The sequence below is a fragment of the Vanellus vanellus genome, assembly GCF_965231255.1.
Source record: "Vanellus vanellus genome assembly, chromosome: 1".
Lineage (NCBI taxonomy): Eukaryota > Metazoa > Chordata > Aves > Charadriiformes > Charadriidae > Vanellus > Vanellus vanellus.
The window spans coordinates 5,005,722-5,029,417 of record NC_138905.1 but is presented as its reverse complement, the minus strand read 5'-3'; the positions used below and the strand labels follow the sequence as shown (position 1 = coordinate 5,029,417).

At 47.4% G+C, this 23,696-nt stretch overlaps 1 protein-coding gene across 1 annotated transcript in view; it reads right to left on the bottom strand.

Moving 5' to 3' along the window:
* LOC309681315 (store-operated calcium entry regulator STIMATE-like) overlaps positions 1–23,696 on the bottom strand; it is a gene marked incomplete at its 5' end in the record, with an annotated part of 37,933 nt that overhangs the window by 9,677 nt on the left and 4,560 nt on the right. Inside the window, 3 exon segments of the mRNA XM_082495162.1 lie at positions 10,174–10,295; positions 12,145–12,240; positions 13,606–13,654. Of these exon segments, the coding sequence (XP_082351288.1) occupies positions 10,174–10,295; positions 12,145–12,240; positions 13,606–13,654 (267 nt within the window).

Here is a 23,696-nt window from a genome sequence, read left to right as displayed (position 1 = left end):
ACCGATGTAGAGAAATAAGTGCGGAAAGGGGAAAATGCATCCCAGTCCCACTTGTGCAGACTGTCTGTATCGGGGCAGCTATTCAGCTTTCATACTGCAGTTGTGCTTCCAAATTAAAGTTGGCTATAAGCAAGAGAGCTCTCCCTCACGAGACACGACACACACCGCTACCGCCACTGGCTTTCTGTTCTAGAAGCTGGTTCTCTTTTTGTACTCCTTTTAGGGCTGATTCTGAAACAGAGATGGCAATTAACCAGACCTCTGGTTAATTTGAAGGGCAAGCAAGTAACAAGTTTCAGACATGAATCAAAAAGTCCTACCTACCTAGCGGATGCTAACACTACGTGTATTTATCTCCTCCTGTCCTGCTCTCCATTCCACCAACCTGCCTCTGAAATCCACCAAGAAGAGAAAACCAGCACCAAAAAAATCTTCTCGCCTTGCACCTTCTCCCCCATTGCCTGTTCTTCCTAGATCAACAGCTTTGCTCGAGCAAGAGTCCTACAAGTGTCCTACAAGGCAGGCAGTCACCTTCTGTAAAGGGGAGAGACACAGCTCTGGCTCTGCCTAAAGACCTGAAATTCTCCATATTTATCCAGCAACCCCAGCACTTACAGACGCTCCTGGTCTCTCAAGGGCCACAGCCCAGCAGCATCACAAATGCTTAATGGAAAAGCCATTCCTGGTAACTATAAGGAGATGGGATCAAGTTTTATGAATCTTGGTTTGGATAACAAATACACTCTCCTCCACTCGGGGGAAAAGGACACACAGCCTTGGAGACGTATGTTTTCCCTCTCCCTCTCCTTCTCCATTGCCAGTATCCACCCGACAGTGTTCAGCTACTTTGAGCCGGATGGATGCAGGGACTTGAGAGGAGGAAGCCCAGCTTGTGCAAGGGGGCAAGTATCCCATCTCCTCAAAGACCACTAAAACCCTTTACATAGGGAAAGCTCGAAAGCTCAGAAATCTCAGCATCCTACTCAAATGGTTCCTTACAAGCATATGTTGCTTTGGGGCATCAGTCATTTGGTTTGTGCCTTCTCTGGTACCCTTTTGTCAAGGTGCCAGAGATTTCATTTCTCTTCACCTCAGCAAACCCAGAAAAATCTGCAGAGATGGGTCCCCCTGACTTTTCCCCCACCCTTCCAGTAGATAGGAACCTCGTAGGAGTAGCTCACAAAATCCTGGAGCATTTTGACCAGCATGGCTGACTGACAATCCCTTCTGAATTAAAGGTAATCCCAATAGCAATCCCCAAGACACAATACTGCTGGACTGACCCTCCTCTATACAAGGACCAGTTAATATCCTACACTCCCCTATAAAAAATAAATCAAATAAATCAATCCAAGACATCACCTGCAATTTGCTTCCTGCCAAGCCTTACCCACCCAGTTGCCAGTGATAGTCTGAAAATTTCTGGTCATCATTTTCAATACAAGAAGCATAAATTTTCAGTTCTAAAAAGAATTAATTTTTTTTTGCTGATGAAGCGAGCAGCTCGTTATGTGATACTCGCTGTCTGAGAAAGAGACAGGGGCTCCACCGCCCCAGGTTTTAGAGCAATTCACTCGAAAAGAATCAATGCTAATTAAATATGAATGTTTCCAATGGGGTACTCACCAAGTAATAAGTAAAAGCATATTTGTATTGTTAACAACGATAATGGTACCATATCTGTTACATGTGCTTGCTTCAGCCCTCTGTAAGCACCCTGCCAGCTGGTTATCACCTTCCCAGGCTCATCAGAATATCTCAGGTCTGCAAAACTGAGCTACAGTATCTGGCTTTCGGAAAGCCGCAGCATTTCCTCCTACCACCTGAATAGAACGATAACCCCTGGCAATGCTTATTTCCAGCGTAATCGGCCCAGAATTTGTAATCGCATCTGTGCAAGAAAACCCAACCCACTGTGGGATGCCGACGCTCAACCCACTGTTGGGCGGCAGCGGACCGGGAGCTCTGCCCCACTTTTCTCAGCACAGTGCCGGTGAGACGTGGCAGGGGGAGGCAACACCAGCAGTTTGCAAAAGCACGTTTATCCAAACCACTGTGCAAAGCTCCGGCCACAGAGACCAGCAGCACACACCGGGATTTAATAAGAGCTGGTACCCAACCAAGCCCAGCGCGAGGGGCATCTGCTTCCCAGCAAGGGCAAAACAGGTTTGCGTGTATGTTTGTCCTTATTCTGGCATTTGTTAGCAACGTACCGAAATATTTGCTTCGTTGCAAAGCTACAGTTAAGAAGTAGAGGCATCCAGCTAGTGTCTCCATGCCAGAGACCCCAAAGTCATCACCTTGTGTCCCAGCCTTTTAATTGCTCCAGCCGTGATTGAGAAGTAATCAAAGGAGGGGAGAGGAAAGGACCGGGAGGCCAAGGGTGCAGAGAGGCTGCTGAGCTCCGAGGACAGCAAGCAGAGAGCGCGCCAGGCCAGCAGGCAACCGCACGGAGGGAGGGAGGGAGGGAAGGAAGGAAGAGGGAGCCAGGGAGGTTACATGTGAGTGTACGCAGCAGAGCCCGCAGAGGATTTCAGAGAGCGCACGTCTCCGCTCCCTGGCAGGCAACAGCTTAATGGGTGGTCTGCGGAGGAGAAGGGACCGATGTTACAGGCAGCTGGCAGTTGAAGGCCGGTGTCAGAGAGGCTTTTGTCCTCCTGAAGCGTGGATGGCCTCTCCCAATAGACTCAGGTGCCTAGTTCTCTTTGGCACAGTGGGGCTTTTTGCCCCATACCCCAAGACCGACCAATTCTACAAACCCCCACATTACCATCACCCATCAGAGCTCTGAGCACAAACAAAACAGGAAAAAAAACAACCCACATCCACCGTGTCCTTCCTGCATTTGAACTCTTTCCCTTTTGCTCTGTGTTGTCAGCTGTGCTCCATCCCCCATGGGGAGATGGGACTCACAGCCACAGCACCCTTTGCAAGTCGGCTCTTCTGCGTTGCAGTCACCATGGCACTTGCCCAATCCTTCCCTCTGCTGTTTCAGCTTGCCCAAGAAGCAACAGCAAGTTTGAGATCTCTCCAGAATACCTGGCTCCCTCACACCCTTTTGGGGATAGAAGGTCACTACCATTCTACAGGAGAGGGGGGAAGGACTTTTTACAATGGCATGGAGCGATAGGACAAGGGGGAATGACTATAAAATGGAAAAGAGCAGGTTTAGATTAAACATTAGGAAGAAATTTTTCACTGTGAGGGTGGTGAGACACTGGCCCAGGTTGCCCAGAGAAGCTGTGGCTGCCCTATCCCTGGAGGTGTTCAAGGCCAGGCTGGATGGGGCTTGGAGCAACCTGGGCTGGCAGGAGGTGTCCCTGCCTGTGGCAGGGGGGGTGGTACTCAATGATCTTTAAGGTCCCTTCCAACCTAAACCATTCTGTGATTCTATGATTCATCATCCCAAGCAGCCCCAGTTCTTAGTTTTGTGTACTGTGCACGTGACAGCCCTAACCCTCAACAAGCCATCTTTACAGAAAGGTTTTGGCTAACCAGGCTGACACACAGACACTAGAAAAGAAAGCCTGCTTCTTAGCCCACCCCATGCATGGACTTCCCCATGTCTCCCAGGTTAACAGCTTCTCACGCAAAAAGTTTTTCCTTCACTTTCAGTTAGCAAGAAAGCCATCAAATTGCTCCTGAGTTTTCTTGAGGTTTGACAACCTTTGGAAAAGGAAACCCTTTTCTCCCTTAGCTAGAGAACAGTTTTTACTGTGCAACAGCAAGATCCCATTTTGGGAACCCCGCTTCTCCGAGACCAGAGATCTGCCTCAGTTAGGCCACCTTCACTGGTTAGAGTGTACAGCAAGCTCATGCTACCACGCCAGACAGACCTGCACCCCTTACTACCCACCACATCCCACCTTGTCAAAGGTGCCTCCATCACAGCATGGAGCTTCAATTACTTATATTTCTCACTCTGGTCTTTTCTGCATCGCCTACAGAAGATGCTGTGAATCTCCTCCACAGTTAGAGGGACATCAGCACTTCTTAAATGTCCAGGGTAGACGGTGCAAGGATATGGAAAGAGACTCACAGACCTATGCAGAGGCCAGGTTTGGCTGTCTGCTCTATCACCTTAAGCAGCTCAAACTTCCTGCTCTTTTGCAACCTCTTCCTCCTTCTTTTCCAATCTGTGCTTTGTTTTCATACTATGGGATAAGATGTTTCTGTGCAGGAATCCATGTTACTTTTTACAGCATCTTGGTCTCTCAAGGGCAGGAGGCTTCTCAGTACCAAAATAACTCAGGACAATGATGAAAATGAAACACATTTCACAGCCCACAGCGCTACAAGGACGATTTCAGCTATAGACAGTGCCTTGTTTCCTCTTCATCAAGGAGCTCAGCTGTCCGCTCCTTACCTCAGTAGGTTTGAAGTCACCCAAGGACCATCAATCCACCTCAGAGTGGCCATTATCCAAGTTTAACTCACCACTAATTCATTTAACTCTGACTAATGCCAGTAACATACAAGTCACCACCTGCTGGCATCTCATCAGGGAAGAGAGAGCCTTTGGTGTGGTCCCTGGACAAGTCCATAAGACATATCGGCCACATTATCTTGTCATATAAAGACCAGATGATCTTTAAAGGTCCCTTCCAACCCAAATTATGCTGTGATTCCACAGCTAGGAAGCGAGGCTGGAAAACTTGAGCTGATCCCAGCTAGCCACACACCTCATTAGGCGCTGGCTTCCCACAGCAAGATGGTCAGAGGCATCCTCAGATGCACCTTAATGTCTTTAATGGATCAAGTGCTGTCCAGAGGTGCCCTGCTCCACGGACGGGAGATGATTCTTCTTACATGAAGTGTTTCCACTACATAAATCTAGGCTAGTGCCTACAAGACTTTTTCTGCCACACAAGATCATCAGCCAGCAAAAACCCAATCTGCTACCTGGAGGCTAAAAACAATTAAAAATAAATAGACGCCCTCCTCTCTGCTATGTTCAAAGTTTCCCTTTCCTTGTAGGAGAGTGGGGAACAGGTCCAACAGATCTTTGCAGCCTCCACATCACACCTGTTAGGAGATTACATGTCTCATGCTCCCTTTGAACACTTCCAGTTTCTTGTCCTCAGTCCTAGTTGGAAGGTAACCCAGGACACCTCAGCTCTATGCAGGGACTCTACCGTCAACCTCTCCTTTTAGCTTAATGAACACCTCAAAGGCTCAAACCTTCTTTGATAGGATGAGAGGGAATGGCTTCAAACTGGAAAAGGGGAGATTTAGATTAGGCATTGGGAAGAAATTTTTCACTGTGAGGGTGGTGAGACACTGGCCCAGGTTGCCCAGAGAAGCTGTGGCTGCCCCATCCCTTGAAGGTGTTCAAGGCCAGGCTGGATGGGGCTTGGAGCAACCAGGTCTAGTGGGAGGTGTCCCTGCCCATAGCAGGGAGGTTGGAACTAGATGATCTTCAAGCTCCCTTCCAACCTAAACCATTCAATGATCCTTATAGCCATCTCCCACCCTGATAGAAATAAATATCCTCCTTCACCCCGAAGGATGCAGACACTGCATTTGGATGATTCTCCTCCAGCAGCATTGCTGGTGCTCCCCACCCCACCATCAGCAATACCTCCTTGGTGCAGAATTAGGACCACTGGTGTTTGCAGCAGTCCCACACAAACACATGTCTCATATTCCACTTGTGCGTGGGAGCCCAACCGCTCGCAGAGCAAAAGCAGCACTGCTTGAGGTATTCGAGTTGTTACCACACAACAGGATTAGTTTTAATCCAGGCTGTCTAGTGTACCGAGCTGTCAGCATAGCCCACGTGTTACTGGCACACAGCTTTATTTACGGTCTTTTGGGGACTGTGTGTGCACCAAGCAGGTAGGAAAAAGCTTAACCACAGCCAAAGCAGAGGGTTTCAGGGAGGTTGAGGAAAACCAAACATTTGAAAGCACTGGGAGTTGTACTGCGTGACATGGTGGGGATGGAAAAAGTCAATAAAAACCTCTTTAGAGATACTCAAATGGTACCTCCAAAACGAAGGGATCTAACTATCATTGCCAAGTACAGAGGAGGGTAAGAAATAGCAATAAAGCATCTGAATTGCATAGAAGTGCTCACTTTGAGGGCAAGAACAGGTTTTCAGAGATTGGGGCCTGACCCATCAGAGCAGCCAGATGGGTCCAGTGGACTTCCCAGCCCCTCTCTGCCATGTTCTGCATCTGAACTAAAAGTGAGCGTACAGCTGGAACCAGCCCGCAGTTCGCAGTGTCACACCACTGCTCTGGGTCTTCGGTCCCTGGAGATAACTGCTATTGCAGCGGGGTAAACACTGCTGCTACCAGCCCGATGCAAGAGGTTCAAAGGTTTGCACCCCTGCTCAGAACACACGTTCGACCATTTGAGGATGCTCCTCAGTCTTCTCCTTACTTCTCCCCACCCTGGTCCTAGGGGTGGAAAGGCCAGGCTTGCTAAGGACACGACAGCCCCTCAGGTTAGAGCTATTCTCAGCAGTATTTCCTCAAGCGTTAACAGCCAGCTCCCTTGGCTGCTTCAGGACGTGGGAATATTTGTTATGGAAATTTTGTACAACATCACGACAGGGCCAAAAGCAGCCTACACAGGTCCTCAGTTAAACTCAGCAGCTGGCACAGAGCGTTATTCTCCTATAACTAAATTTGACCAGCAGAGTTCAACAGGCCACTAAACAGACTGTAAAGCCCTCCAAGCAACATGCCTTTCCATTTCCAGACAGTGAATGAGCACAAAGCATCGAGCTTAGACTAGTCAGTGACCGCAACCACAGTTGTACACAAGTCCGCCTCCAGATGGGCATCCACAGAGGCATTTTCAAGCCAGAACACCCTCTTTTTCTCCCCATCATTTCTTAATGCTCCTCTTCAAGCATTTTACCTACACATTGCAGAAGCCATCTCTTAACGCAAATTCATAGTGTTTGCCTACCTAAAACAAACACTCCGGTATTCCTAAAGTAATACTTTAGAGTTATTAGACACATCTACAATGCCAGGACACTGCAGTCATCCAGACCTTCCCTCTAGGGAGATGCTTATTGCCATGGGAATGGGGGAGGGAGGAGAGGGCTGGAGCAATTTGGAGATGGGGCACGAAGCTGAACCAGGCTCCAACTGCGTGCTCTGACTCCAGCCAGCACCTCCCCTGCTCAGTCTGTACGGACCCAGCAGCACCTCCAAGACCTTGGGTATCCACCTCCCAAGTCCTTTGCAGCTTTAGTTCTGCTCTTCTCCCCACAGAAGTCCCCTGCAGGGAGAGCACCTATAGACATGGCCTGCTGCTGCCCTGCTAGAGCAACGGTGCACAGAGCAACCGGGGAGTTTGTTAGCTTTGAGTATGTGGTAAGGCAACCATTGTTGTCTAAAGCCTACTTGAACCAAGATCAAGAATAAACTTCTCCAATCTTTGACCCTTGGATCCAAGCATCTGCAGAAGAGACAGCAGCCTTTAAAAATGCAGTTTTCTGTGCTTAGATGCAGTCCAAAGAGTAACCAAAAGCTGTCAGGCAAAGAGGGAGGAACATAAGCATATATGAGCCTTTGACTCTCCACTAGCTAAAAACCAGGTCATTCCTGGCTGCAGCAGTCTTTGGCTACAAGCTCAGGCACAAGAGAGGCTGATCTCAGCATGGGTGTCTCCCGTTTTTTGTTGTTGTTTTGTTTTGTTTGTGGTTTGTTGGGTTTTTTTGTTTGGTTGTTTTTTTTTTTTTTTTTTTTAATACGAAAGGAATTGATTTTTCTAAACAGTTCTGGATAACTGGATGCTTAAAATAGTAGCGTAGATTTAGGTGCTTCCCCTTCCCTTTTCTTCGCTTCTCCATTAATGGAACTATTGAGCTCACACAGGGAGAGCCACCCGTGGCCACGGAGACGGGTACCAACAGCAGAGCAGAAGGGACTGCTGGAGCCCAAACCAAAGGATAACTGCAGCGGTTTGCATCAGTTGCAGGGATGCAACCGAGAGCCGGAGGGTCAGAAAGGAAGCAGTTGCAACAGATATTTTTTTTTTTCCCCCCTCCCCTCGAAGACTGTGCAGGTCGATAGGTACTGGCTACACTGCACAAAGACATAACTGCTCTTTCCTGATGGTTGGAACAACGGCACTCACCACTCTCCGCAACATGGATTTGGTGCTTTCCTGCCCTTCCTCCTCTGCAGGACTGCAAGAGATGCTTTTGCTCCTCAGGAGAATTGAGGAAAGCAACATAAAGTCTGTTACAGCAATTAGACCAGAATATGAATCATATTTCTGGAGCCTGTATCAAACTGTACAAAGTTTACTAGCATCTTCCAAACTGCTTTGGAAACTACTTAACACCCGAGATGAGGACAGCAGTGCATTGGACATGCCACTTGACTCCTACCAACTTTTCCATCGTGGTCACTCTGGCCAGAGACCTGCACCAACAGCGGTACTCGGTGGATGAGACATTTAATCATCAGTTCAAGGAAAAGCATGAATGTGTGGTTGTTTCTTTTTTTTTTTTTTTTTTTTTTTTTATTAATGAAAGCAAGGTTTCCTCAGAGGAGTGAGCTGTTTCTGTAGTCTGAGCCAGCCTTCACGAGGGGCCAGCTACAGCTCAACAGAAGTTCATTACTGCTCTGCAAGGTTAAAGCAAGCTGTCAATACACTTTAACGTTCCCTCGCTTCTACTCAACTGCAGACGTGGCACGTGGAGCTGAAGCTGTGCCCTGGGATGGCTTCGGTTGGGCTTCAGGTCCTTGTTGCTCAAAAGGGGAAGAATGCCAGTCCCTGAACCAGGAACATCTGGATTCCTCTATCACCTCATCTCAATGACTTTAGTGCTCTCTGCTTGGCTCCCTCAGCTCTTTGAGAAAGAGCCATTAGGGGAAGAAAGGCAGTTCCCACCAAATGCATGCTGTCAGGATGCTGAACCTGCTCTGGAGACCACTGCAGCCTTTAAAGCCACTCTCAGGTTTGATGAGAGTCAGCCCTGCCACATCCCATCGTTTCAACCCATCTGTTGTCATCTCATGCCCAGTCTGTAGCTGCTTCTGCTGTCTCACAAATGCAACCATCCCCTTCATCCTGTGTCATGACCCATTTATACATGCTGAACTTGAGTCTGAGTAAGAGCTCACAAGGTCCAGGTTCCACCAGCTCAGTTATTAGACCAGCTACTAAAACCACAAAGGAACGAGACTACCTTCAGAACAGACTTAATTATTAAGGTCTTAAAGGTGGGAATGTGATTGGTATGAATAGGATGTATTTTCTAAACTAAGCTGGAATTCGTCTTTGTATTAGGTAAATATAAAATAGGCAAAGGGTTAATTTTTCCCTTTCCTGCAGCCGAAGAGAAGCGCTGCTCCCCTGGAAGCTGGCTCTGCACTTTCTGAAGAGAAGTGCTACCCTCTAGTGGGGCTGGCTGAGAAAGGCTCTTCTGAAACAGTTTTTCTTCCTCATCTCAAGACAGGAATCGAAGCAGAGAGGTTGCCAGACTGAGGCAGCCTTAAAATTGCTTTTTTAACATCGACTGGCAAGAAGAACCCCAACCAAACAAACCCTAAAGTCATTTGAAAACTCATTTTTGGGGACAGGCTGTGTCTTGCTGATGCCTACAGCTCAAGGCAAATGCAAGAACAACTCCATGTTCTGAACTGAGAGGCTAGGGGGAAAAAAGAATTAAAAATCATAGAATGGGTTTAGGTTGGAAGGGACCTTAAAGATCATCTAGTTCCAAGCCCCCTGCCATGGGCAGGGACACCTCCCACCAGCCCAGGTTGCTCAAAGCCCCATCCAACCTGGCCTTGAACACCTCCAGGGATGGAGCATCCAGAGCTTCCCTGGGCAACCTGTCCCAATGTCTCACCAAAGAACCCCACAGAAGCCACCACCACGGCACCCAAATGCCTTAATTTACTGTACGCATGTCCTGGGTTATATTATCTGCCCAAGGAAACATTCAACCTTTCATCACCAACCTGCTACGCTGAAGTAGCCTTTGCAAGGCAGCAGGCAGGGTTACCTGCAACCTGGTGATGTCCCAGCATTTACACACTGATGACTACCATACTCTCTGAGCTCCTTGCAGAAGAGGTAACACAAGGAGGGTCCTCACATGTTTTCTCCCCAAACCTCAGTTTCTGACATTTTCTTATCCTCATCCATAGCTGGGATCAAACAAAACCACCTTTGTGTGGAGTGGTTGACACCTACCATATTCTCCAAAGACCAGGTACGTGTACTTCTTACGCTGCACAATCCAGGAGACAACTTTCACGCCAAACCAGATGAGCAGCATCCCCAGTGTGGCATCAAGGATGAAATTAATAAGGTACCTAAGAACAGAGGAAAATTCAGGTTTCAGTTATGTTCTTAAGTATCATTCATCATCTTTTATTTCAATACAAGAATCCTTAAAAAACATAAAGATTAAAAAAATTCCTACTGAATAGTCCAAGCTCACTTCCTTTCTCTTTTATTGGATTCTCCTATATCATGAGTTTTGGGGAAACAGAACCAAACGTTTTTGGAATTTCAGACAAGAAAATGGAAGCTTGTGGGACACCACAGCTGCTCTGCAAACTGTACAGCAGAAGAGGCAAAAAAGTCCATTTTATTGGACAGCTGCAAGAGGCTCCTATAAGCCGAGATATAGACTGAGAGGCAGAAGGTCTTGGAAGAGGCAACAAGCCCTGGCTCAACAGCAGACATCCCGGGGTCCCCAAAAGCCTCCGGTTGAGGGTCCTCGCTGTGGATCCAGGAGCTGAACCCATCCCTACCAGGAGATTTTTGCCTGACGGGTTTGCTCTGCAGCTTTGGATGTTTCAGCCTCACTGGACAGAGCGCCAGAAGTAGGAGACCTGCAGGGACCTTCTGGGGATTGCAGGGTCCAAGTTCTAATCCAGGGCTTGGTATTTTAATGAACTCCAGAGGAAAAAAGAAAAAAAAAATAAAACCTCTCCCAGACTAATGTTTTCTGGCCAGTTTTCCGGCCAGTTTTCCATTATTGGAATATTTTCTGCCAAACCAGGCTAGATTTCTACAGCGCAAGGAAAATACCAAGCACAGAGCTACAGGAATGAACATTTCCTTTTCCAGAACTTGATACGGCCCCTGAATAAAGACACTGAAAATAACAATCTGCGGCTGATACCCATTTTTAAAACATGACATTAAGTTTTTCTACATCCAAAGGCTCAGACTAGCTTATTACAGTTTCCAGCTGCTGAAATTGGTGTACTCCCGTACAAACACGAGGCTCTGGTGGTTTATACTGGGCAGGACATGTAGCGTATAAGCCTCTAAGCCCACGGACGGGGCTGTAGAGTTTTAAACTGCCTGGTCCAGGATTACAAGTCGGGCAACAGAGGGAAATGTAAAATGCACTTTAAAAAAAAAAAAAAACAACCCAAAACTGAAGGGCAGAGCATAAGCACGAAAGGGTTTAATTTAAAACAATGTCTATTTAAAGAAAACAATGACGAAACATTTTAGAGGTTATATTTAGCCTCAACCGAACTTGTGCCTGTTTAAAGACACGTATCAAGGTGCAGCACTTTAATATATAAAAAGGAGATGGGCCAGACTGTTTTCAGCAGCATTTTGAAGCCTTGAGGAGTTTCTCAAAAGAGGATAAATTCCATTCTGAAACTAAATTTGTAGCTGCAAAGCGGCTGGTCTGAGGTAAAGGTGGCACTTCTGCGTAAAGTCCAAATTCTGGCCTAGAAAGTCCTCAAACAGGATTATATGAATACACCTGCTAGGTGCAACTGTAGCTCAAAAATAAAAAAAGAAAAAAGCCATCCTTACGTTGGACAAAGGCCTTCACCCGCACAGCTCGGAAAGCGTCCTCAACACTGCTCTGAGCCCAACCAAACTGCAAAGTCTGGTGTGCAAACAAATGGCCCATTTATCAGTTGCAATCGCGTGGGGCACCACTGTGGTGTTTGCTGCAGCTTTTTCCAATATATATCAAGGTGCTTTTAATAACCAGCAAAGCACAATCACACTGCCTTATCTCCATCAGACCAGGAGACAACCCAGACCCTGAAAATAAGCTCAGCATGGTTTATCCCCACCTTGTACTTTAAACGGAGCGGTTTCCACTGCATATGACATTTTTCAACAGGCTTGTTTCTTCCTTTTACAGACGTGGGACATGAACGCAGGCACGTGTGTACTTACAGAGAGCAAGGGTCCTCTTCAGTAAGATCTGACAGAAACACATTAGCAAAGTGGATGAAGAGGGCACCTATTGCTTGCTTGGAGGTATCGTAAAACCTGGAGAAAGAAAAAAGGGCGTAAAGATTAGAACAAGAGGTAACGGGCACAAACTTGACCATAGGAAGTTCCATCTAAATGTGAGGAGGAACTTCTTTCCTTTGAGGGTGGCAGAGCACTGGCACAGGCTGCCCAGAGAGGTGGGGGAGTCTCCCACTCTGGAGACATTCCAAACCCGCCTGGACGCCGTCCTGTGCAACTGCTGGAGGTGACCCTGCTCTGGCAGGGGGGTTGGACTGGGCGATCTCCAGAGGTCCTTTCTAACCCTGACCATTCTGTGATCTGTGCCCTGGAGCACCAGCAGCCACCCAAGTGAAGGCCCTGCATGGATCTGCTTTCCGCCAAGTTGCATTCCTGATGCCCAACAAGTTGTACATGGTGGAAGTGGACAGTTTGACTGACTCCGGATACTTCTGAAAAACAGACAGCACCGCAGCGGGTAGCAGCTCAGTCTGGCAGATCTGCTCCTGACACTCGCTGCCGAGTTTTAGGCTGCAGCGAAGGGCAGTTCACCCTCCAGTGCCCAGCCCAGCCTTGGTTTCTCCAACCAGCAGTAGGTACAGGAGGTGGTGGATTCACCATCCCTGGAGGTGTTTAAGAAAAGGGTAGATGAGGTGCTTAGGGACATGGTTTAGAAGTGGTGGTGTTTTTATCAGGGTAGGTTAACGGTTGGACTTGATGATCTTAAAGGTCCCTTCCAACCTCACTAATTCTTTGATTCTATGAAACATGTTCAGCTACTGGCAACTTTTGTACCCATCCACTAGGAACTGAATTGAATTCCCAAGATATTTTAGAGGGAGAACTGAACTGAGGACACTGACATGTTTTTCATCGCTAACGTAGCTCTGTGCTGCCAAGCCAGCCAGACCATACCCTAATCTCACCCATACGTCCACCTCTTGGCATACGGTAAATCCTACAATACAGAGAGGCTTTGTAGAGGTGTCCAAAGCTGACAATAATACCCAACTACCTTCCACTGACACAGCCAAATGCGTTGCCTGGCCTACGACTGCGCTGGGTCAGGGGACATCAAAGTCATTAATTGACTTCAAGAACACAACTTGACCCTGTCTGGGAGACAGCTCATGTGCAGGTGTGCCAGCAGATCAGAGAGGGCCATAACCCCTCAGTTCAGTCACCTGCAGCAAAAACAACCTTTCCTGGAGGAACTAGGCAGGGAATTTTGTTTCTAGAGAGCACCATCTACTTCATGGAGTTTTCCTTGGGAAGTGGCAGCACAGCACTTCCTTTAATGACTAAATACCATGCAGGATATTCAAAAGGCCCAGGAGTTTGTTAGTATAAGAGAAAATAATATTAGACACGTGGTCCTTTCAATCTCCAAACTAAAAATCTCACCATATCCTCCAGGGACGCCTCTCTTCTTTTGGTTCCTTAAATCGTTTTACTGCAAAGAAAATTAGAGAGGTTACGTTAACTGGCAGAACTGAAACAATACATATGTGCAGTCTGTGCTGATCTTCAATGCAGCTACAGTCCAAAAAAAATCTGGAGGCCCCTCAGCATTTGCCAGTCTAAAGCTGAGCAAAGCCAAAGGACCTGGCTCCAAAATGACCAGAGGCAATGCATGCGCCCACAGGCCAGATGGATGAACAGCAAAGGTGTCCAGGAGGTACATGGGTGCTTCTGGCGTCCTTCAGCAGCAGCATTTTCATGCCACAAGAAGTGACCTGAGGGAAGCTAGGGAGGGTTCATCACTACCTACCACCTCTAATAATTCTTCCTGACAAATAAAAATTATGGTAGTGACAGTGAAACGATACAGCTCAAGAGTACATTAAGCTTTTGAGCCACAGCAGTGCAATAAAGCCATCTCCTCCTCACAGTGAACAGGATCAGAGCACCTTCCACACATGTCCAGCATAAAGGTACCAGTGCCAAGCCACAAAGTCCTGCAAGCGGGGATGGCTCCAAGCTTGCGACAACATTATTTCATTACACAACATTTTGCATGCCCACTGGCTACCACTGTGGAGCAGCAGTCCGAGGCACATGGCTTCAGTGCCACCAACCTGGAAAAGATATCTGAAGCAACTCTTCCTTGAAAATATTCAAGGTGAGGTTGGACGGGGCTCTGAGCAACCTGAACTAGGTGGAGGTGTCCCCGCTTACTACAGGGGGTTTAGACTAGTGACCTGTAAAGGTCCCTTCCAACCCAAACCATTCTATGTTTCTTTAAACGAAGTCCCTCTGGACATAGATGAGTTTGCTCCTTGCAGTCCTTCAGGTCTGTCCTCCTCTAAGGAATCTTCCAGTGGTGTCTATCGCAGTTGCTGTTCTGATCTCTCTCGTTACTGCCTGAAGATAACAGCAAGTTGGATTTTTACCTAGTTTTGTTCAGAGTGGGGTCTGCAGAAGGTGGGGTGGGCATTGCAGAAGCATCTCAAAGGGTCCCAGTTAGTTTGTCAGAGATTCGATGCTCTTCTTGGGGTCAATCAGCTTTTACATATGCAAATAGGTGCTGCTAATGTAAAAATACCAAGTACCACATCCCAAGCAGAAGTCATTGTTGACTGTTTTGCTGTCAGTCCAGATAGAAAGCCATTTTAGAAAGCACCAGCTACCAGGTCAACTCTTCTGCAGGTACCAATGCTCTGGAACAAGCAGACCTGGAAGAGGCTTTTCCACTACATTAGCCTTATTATTTAGAAGAAAAAAAAAAAACCAACCAACCAAACAAAAAAAAAAAAAAAAAAAAAAGGAAAGGGTATTCAGTGGAATTGTCTTGCTTTGTGGTAAGGTTGCTAGTAGAGTTATATCTAGAGTTAGAGACATCATCACTACAGCTGCTGCCCCGAGTACGCTGCTCCAAACTTCAGGCAGACACGGAGGCTGCAGATGCCCGACCTCACCCCGGCCGCTGGAACTGCTCTCCTCCTCAACCAGTGCTAAGAAGCTGAAGATGGACTGAGGGTTATATCTGCCACCATCAGCTCCCAAACACACTGTCAGCCTGAACAGGACTCAGAGTTAAAAATAATGAGCTGTGACATATTTTTGGAGGGAAATGGAAAGAAGTAACTCAGCGCATCCTCTCTAACTCCTGATAGTCCAGTCAGGGACGCAAATAGAGCAGCTGCTTGGTGGTGCCATCTAGCGAAACCAGAAGCCTGAAAGCAGCGGGACACATAAGTAAGAATCAACGTGCAACGTACAACCCTGTTAGAGAAGCCATCGCAGGAGTATATATTGTGTTAATCACCAAATCCTTCTATATAACGCAGCTGTGCCCGAAACCAGTCAGATCACTGCAATGAGTACTGAAGAGTACACAGACTGCAGAAGTCCAAACAGACCATCAGTTAACCTATTTTGTCATCACTAAGTCTGCACCCTTGGGAGCCCTGTAGCCTACTTTGTTCCTCTAAAAAGTGACCAAAAGCCAAAAGAGACACACACACACCATCCCACTTGTCACAGCTATTGTTTCTTCATCCCCCTCCCAGCTACGTGTAATCAACCGCTGCCTTCGAGTTTACAACCAGCAAAAGCACTCTTCTTACTGCTGACAGTTCTTGGCACATGAGGACACCTCCCAGGACAACTTGGGGATATAAAGACAGGGACCGGAGTGCCATGGATGAAAGCAGGGGCTTCAGAGCTACACACTTCCACTTGCTCTCCAGTGTCATTCCCACAAAGGAGATGCACTTTTATAGACGCGAGTTTTCCTACTGCCTGTGGGAGGAACAAGGCACAAGCAACATCGCTGGTCTATTTTAGATCACTAACGCTGCTGATAAGGCCAGCACAATTCTAAACATAACCTGGTATCCGGCTCTCTTTCCAGATTTACATTCCACCCACTGGTTAGCCTTTCAGTTGATGAAACGGCTGAGAAACTATCAGCTTCTGCTCAAGTAAAAACCAACCTTTTGGAGCCAGGAACTGATCCAATCCAAGCACATCACAGTAGCTGGCCCCATGGGCACCCCATAAAACACCCACAGGGAATCTGACATGTGTTATAACTCGAAACAAGGGGTTTTCCTCCCCTGCTCTGTGGGGAAATACACAGCTTTGACAGCACAACTCATGCAGGCTCCACGTACCAGAAGACAAACCCACCCCCAAAAGCAGAGTCAGCAGCAAGCTCTGTAAAGTCTGGGATGAAAAACCAAAACACTGGCTGGATACAGATGATTTCCAAACAAAGGTATCTCTACAGTTCTGCATCTAGATGGATCTGTTCAGTCTGGCTGTACTTGAGCACTCAGCCTGCCAGCTGGAGCCCTACCACCCACCCTGAGGGACAGCCTGGGCTCATTCCCTGGGCAAGGCCTGCCTGGTCCAGCCTGGAAAGATGTGGGAACTTCCCTGTCAGAAGGCCTTGATGTTTCAAAAGTACAAGTTTGCACTTCGCTTGCTGGCAAGGTGATGCGGTGATATATGAAGAGACAATCCCCAACCCCAGGACTTTGGTCAGGCACGTGCAGGGGGTTCAGTGCCACTCTGAAGTCCACAGAAGACCAACACTCCAACTACCTCCTGTTGCCATTAATAGGTAACAAAGCAGCAGTCGGCTCAGGTTATACCAAGCATTTCCACAGCAGTTTGTGGCTTATCCCTGTCCAGAAAAAAACCCCACCTGGTTTCCCTTATCCAGCTGAATCCCACCATGAGATATCCCAGCAGCGATGACTTCCATCAGCACAAACAAGGTACACCATCACTGAGGCTTTTCAAAGGGCCACTTGCACTTCACCCACCCACAAGCAAGAGACCCATGGACCAACCAGGCTGTTTGAGAGGCCACAAGTATTTAAACCGAACCTAACCAGCTTGCACAGCCCATGGGGCAAAGGGCACAATGCTGCAGAGAAGCTGTTGAAGGAGTCTGCAGGCCACCAAGCCAGTCAGCTGACCGCTAGCCCGACTGTTGAGAGCACCAGGGATGACTTTCATTATTGTCTTAATGAGAAGCGACATGTTATGTATCCACAGCCACTCAGGCTAGAAATATAGTAATTCAGTGTGATAAGATGACAAGTAAGAGGTAAGAAGTTAATGGTGTGGTGCCTTGTTGAACACAGCTTGTCATGCCTCATTAGATTTAAGAGAGTTATCCGAGACTGTGTAATTATCAGAGACAGTAAAACTGTTGTATTAAAGATAAAAGCTAGTATTATAGAGAAATAATTAACTGCTTAATAGGGCATTTACTGTGCGAAGCTGCAGCAGGCTGTCTCCAAATTAAACCAGAAATCCAGCCAAGATTACCAGATCTTAAACAGGCAGCAGAGTTGTTTGGTAGCTGTGACCCAGAGGTTAGGGGTGATACTAAATCCACACAAAAGTAGCACCAGGTCTTTGAAAACTCAAGGAGCTGGTGAAGTCCTCTTTGAAGCAGCACTGCTGCTTTTGTGCTTTGGGAGCACAGTAGGGCTCTGGAGCAATGGGCTGAGCAGCAATGGCAAAGTGTCCCTCTCCTCTTCCAAGCCCTGCAGAGAGCCAAGCTATGGCATGCACTGCCACAGGTTCAGCTGGCCAGGGCTGGAGAAAGGCTGAAGTCTCCTTTCCTCTTCTCAAAATGTGTCTCTGCTCACTGGGGTCAACTCACTTTTCCACCGACTATAGGCATGGGTTTGCTACCATGGCTCAGTCCACCCTTAAGATTCACTTTAAGGAAAGTTGTGCACGCTTATGCATGCATCAAGCAAACAAGAAATATGTGAAATTTAAGTTCTAGCACCTACGACCAATAAAAACTTGAGTTTAGTGCACACAGAGCTGCACAAGACGTGAGAGAACCCCCATCCAACTAGATTAAAAATGAGACTAGTGTGTACGGATCTACACCAGGAGACGCCAGGAATCTGCCAGGAAATTGTGGTCGACAGCCAGCTGAATACGAGCCAGCAGTGTGCCCAGGTGGCCAAAAAGGCTAACAACATCCTGGCCTCTATCAGGAATAGTGTGGCCAGCAGGACAATGGCAGTGATTGTCCCACTGGTGAGACCCCACTTCAAGTATTGTGTTCACTTTTGGGCCCCTCACTACAAGAAAGACATTGAGGCGCTGGAGCGTGTCCACAGAGAAGGGCAATAAATCTGGTGAGGGATCTGGAGAACAAGTCTTCTGAGGAGTGGCTGAGGGAACTGGGGGTGTTCATCCTGGAGAAAAGGAGGCTGAGGAGAGACCTTGTTGCTCGCTACAGCGCCCTGAAAGGAGGGTGTAGCGAGGTGGGGGTCAGTCTCTTCTCCCAAGTAACAGGCGATAGGACAAGAGGAGACAGCCTCAAGTTGTGCCAGGGCAGGTTTAGATTAGGAAAAATTTCTTCACCGAAATGGTTGTCAGACATTGGAACAGGCTGCCCAGGGAAGTGGTGGAGTCGCCATCCCTGGAGGTATTAAAAGATGGGTAGATGTGGTGCTTTGGGACATGGTTTAGTGGTGGTTTTGGCAGTGTTCGGTTGAGAGTTGGACTCAACGATCTTAAAGGTCCCTTCCAACCTAGACAATTCTATGATTTGTCTTCCCAACAGTGCTACCAGCCACAGTATTGATTATTTTAACTCTTCTCAGCTTTATTCATGTTTAAAGGGAGCTGACTTTTGCAAGGAAACAACGTTACTGCCCATCTCTATAGCTAAGTGACCCTCCCAAACTGCCAGATACCTGCGAGCCTAGTCAGGGCAGCAGTCTGGACCACACCACAGGCCAGGAAAGCACAGGTCCCCCAGCCTTCTGGCACGCATTTGCTTCTCACGGACCCACGTGCTAGTCCCTGCTTTTTAAGCCTTTGCAAGCATTCTACACACACACAGTAAGGATCCCAATCTCATTTCGTGCCTCTTCACATCATCACTAAATAGGAAACTAGTTCTAGTAACAGACGAAGCACGTAAAATTCACATGAACCTTTAGATTTGCCCCCCAAACATTTTTAAGGAGAAGAAAACACCAGTGGAAGCACAGGTGAGCTTTCAGACAAATCTTTTGAAGTCTAAAAGAATCAATGAACCTCAAAGGTGAACGCGGGCTGGAAACAATTGCTCCAGGGTTGACTTCAAGCAGGGAAGCTTGAGAAATCAGCCTCAACTCACATATCCACTGGTGGTGTAAAGTCTGGATGTTTGCAGCATGTTGAAGGTGAGCCCCAGCTAGTGTCGATGGCCTACCCACCCTCGGTGTTATCACCGAGCAGAGCTACTCATGTTCTACAGAGCAGCAAATTTGGGAGTTGTGTCAAGTCAACAATCTGACAGCACAAAACCACCTGCAGGGACACCACAGGTTGATAGGACATGCTGGACGAAATAAAGCTGAACACCCCATATTCATGGCTGAGGGGCCTTATAACAGAGCTGGATGATAGAGCAAACACTATACAGAAAACTGGGCTGCTAAACAGAGGAAGATGGAGACTGCTTGTCCAGGTTCTTCCTGCAGGACCCAACCCTGCACTGAACCTATTTCAATCTGATCCTGACTTATTCCATTTGAATTCCAATTAACAGTAAAACGGGTGGATGTCGACAGTAAAACAGTTCACACCACAGAAACGAAGCCTTTCTGAAGGCGACGCAAAGACAGTCCTCAAGAACAACAAAAATAAGCATCGTAAAGTCCCAACCTGAAGCGTACAGGCTGCTCCAGAGTGCACAGCCCTGATGTAGCGTGGAGGTGAAGTGCTGTGTGACCGTTTAAACTTGCCACATGTTCTAAAGCACCTCAGGAAAAGGCTAGGCAGATGGGAAGATGCTCCTAGAAGAGTCAGATGAAGAGGAGCCAGGTCTATCCCATCCAACAGGAGTAGAGCACCACTGAGATGACACCCCGCCTTCTTGAGTTGGTGTCCTCTTCGTTACCACTCTGCCTCTACTTGGCTCCAGTTACTGCAGGTAAAAAGCCATGAAATTAAACAAAAGGGAAGGAAGATGAGCGACAGTTTGAGAGACAAACCCTGCCCATGGCTGAGAAAGGGCAGGGCAGGAAGCAAAATACTGCCAGGCCCTTCCTCTTCAGTCAAGGACAATAAAGATCATATACGCATGATATTCCCTGAGGATCACCAGGCTGGGTGAAAGTTGGACATCCGAATAAGCACCAGTGAAATGTTTAAAAAAAAAAAAAAAATTAAAATATTTGGGAGGAGAGCCTTTCATTGTATGTCTGTAAATAGTGAGAAAACTGGAAGATAAAAGCTCAATGACAAAAGCTATAAAGCTACATAAAAGCTATAGAAAAGCTATCCTCACTTTTTTTTTTTTTTTCCAGAGCAAAAAGAGGTAGACATTTATTATGGTGTTTTCTTGATGCAGTAGGAAGGGGACACCTTTGCCTGCCGTAGACACATGTAGTTCCCTGAAGCTACCTGAGCCTGCAGCAATGCTGCCCTACAGTCTACTTTTGTTTTTAAACAAATTCTCCGATTCTCGTAATTAATTAAGACAAGCACAGCACTGACCACCCAACTCCCTCATGCTGTTCCTCACCCCGTTTATGGTGGAGCATTCCCACGTGCAACATCCTCCCTTGCATCTCCTGACCCTGCATTGCATTCAGAGAGCTCTGTTGCAGGTGCGTGCATCGGCACAGGTGCCTTTTACCCCTTTTGGACATAAAAACCTTAATCCAAGCAAAATTAGGTGCAGTAGCAACTAGCTGCTGATTAGCAAAACAGACTACTAATTCAGGTTTCTACAAAATTAAAGGGGGAAACTTATTTCCCTAGGAGGAGCTTAGGTGTGCTCGGCTGGGAGTCAGACCACCTCCTTGATAAGTCTTACTGCAATCGACCAAAGGATTCAGAAGATGAGGTTTGGAAGGGAGACGTCAACTCAACAGACAAAGCTTTCAGGACCCGATGTACAGGAGATGCAAGCCTGACCCCAGAGGATGGATACTGAAAATGAACCCGATACTAGAAGTACTCAGAGAAAACGCTGCAGTGTTAACACACTTAACTTGTGAACGGTCCACCAAAAATAAAGGCTGCAACGCCCAGAACTGGTTACGCTGTCACCTGCTTTTAAGAGAAGAGCCCATCTCTGAGGCAACATCATATTAGCAAAAGGGTCAGGACCTTATTTCTGGCCTTTGCAGGAGAGGACTCGGAGCTACTGTAGCCGGGAGGAAACAGAAGCTCTCCCCCTGCCCAATCTCCACGTTATTTATAGGCAGTATAGTCTCCAATAACACTTTTCAACCTATTTCAAAGAACACACCCTTTCCCAGGCTTTTTTCCAAGCCCCAGGCAGGAAAGAAGCCAACAGGCAGGATACAGAGGCCAAAACCCTGGGGTCTGCACTATTCTTAGCCTGAGCATGCAGCGACTCAGACAGCTCGACCCCAGACACAATGAGAGGAAGCAGCAGCCACCGTTTGCAGAGAGCAGCCAACGTGCAAGTGCGCGCCCGAGCTGGAAAGGATCAAAACTTATACCCTCCATCAGTTCAGGGAGCAGCAGAAGTTGCATCAGTGGTTTGAGGAGACAGAGTGCTACCGACTTACACCCTCTAGTCTGCACTAGATGTATTTAGTCATTCCCTCCCAAGTACCCTTGTACCAATGCTTCAAGAATGGAACCACCCATAGCAAAACTGGCAGAGGAAGGAATGGGAACAGAAGATATGTTCTAGGTTATCACAGAATCATAGAATGGTTTGGGTTGGAAGGGACCTTGAAGATCATCGAGTTCCAACCCCCTGCCATAGGCAGGGACACCTCCCACCAGACCAGGTTGCCCAAGGCCACGTCCAGCCTGGCCTTGAACGCCTCCAGGGATGGGGCAGCCACAGCTCTGGGCAACCTGGGCCAGTGCCTCACCACCCTCAGAGTAAAGAATTTCTTCCTAATACCTAATCTAAATCTCCCCTCTCTCAGTTTAAAATCGTTACCCCTCATCCTATCACTACACTGCCTGATACAGAGTTCCTCCCCATTTTCCTGTAACCCCTTTAGGTACTGGAAGGGGCTATAAGGTCTCTCCAGGGCTTTCTCTTCTCCAGGCTCAACAACCCCAACTCTCTCAGCCTGTCATCTCTGGGTCTACAAGACATGAGGCAGCAGGGAAGTATATAGCCTGAACTAGGTCCTACTGCAGATATCCAACTTTTGCTGGGCTACTCTACAGCATCTTTCACATAAGAGTTTATTCTGGGTTAGAGTGCTCTGACTTGCAAGAGGAGGATGCATGGACAGCAGGCACTCCGGAAGATGCTGCTGGAGCAATGGCCCTATGCAAAGTCCTGCATGGTGCTGCATACTGGAGCTCCCAGGCTGATGCTGGTGGACCACAAGAAAGAAATAGTTCTGATTTTTCTTAACCAAAAAGAAGGAGACTTGGACATCTTTCCTCCCTGAGATCTCACCTAACAGCTGCTCTTCTCCCCGTTCTTGTGTAGTTTCTGATGTTATTCAGCCCATCTATTCCTATTCTCCATATAAATCCAGAATCATCTGCAGGTCCAGTGCAGGTGAAGCTCTGGAACCCACAGAACAGCACCATCTCGTTCACCCTGCAGAGACATATCAAGAGCCTCAGCTGGAACACTGATCCATCTGGGGACCCTAACTCCCCAGATGAAGGCCATACAGTACTTTGGTATGGTTCTCGGTTTTAAGCTCTACCCTATATGTCTTATGTGGATTTTTACGGCTGTCTTTATAGCCAAGTGCCAGATGGTCATAAACCATAGCTTTGAGATAATAAGCATTAGTTGTGCTTTGCGCATTGAGAACAGGGCACATTATTTGATGACACAGTAGGGCTTATAGGAGACCTGGATTGGGGCTGGGCTCCAGCTCAAATGCAGAGTGTTTTATTCAACGCTGTCCTGAGGGAGGCAGTCGTGACTCTTTCTAAAGCATCGCTACATTCCAAGTCAGTCCCTTAAAAAATGGAATTCCTTTAAACAAGGAATGCTTTACCTTAAGACCATAAGATACGAGATCATTAAGAGAACACCACCTGAAGAATGAAGTGATGCAACTGGGCTAGTAGTTATCACTAGTCTATCTGCCATACAGTTTTCTCACAAAACAGCCAGAAATTGAACAGACTCCTCCTTAAAGCTTTACTTGCTCCATCCCCGAATTACAGAAAACTAGTATCCCTGTCAAGTTTCTTGTACAGAGTTAAAAGACACCTAGAATATCAACTGTTCACCACCTGTCGCAGAACCAATTCAGCAAGGTGCGAGCTGCTTCGCAGCGCTTGGGTCACGGATAACTTCTCACGCAGTTCTCCTTTGCCAGCTCATTTCTCGGCTCACCCAACCCATGCGTTCCTCCAGAAACCAGGAACCTCACGGTCCTCGCTTAGCACGCAGCTTTCACCGCTCGGTTTAGCTGTTCAAAAGGTGACTTCCAAGCAGAGGTCAACGTAATCAACAGCTGAAATTCAAAAGCTTTGTAGAAAGCTTCGTTCGGCTTAATGAAGCACGTCAAGTGCTTCCAGCTTACAAAGCACAACGTGCGTTTTCA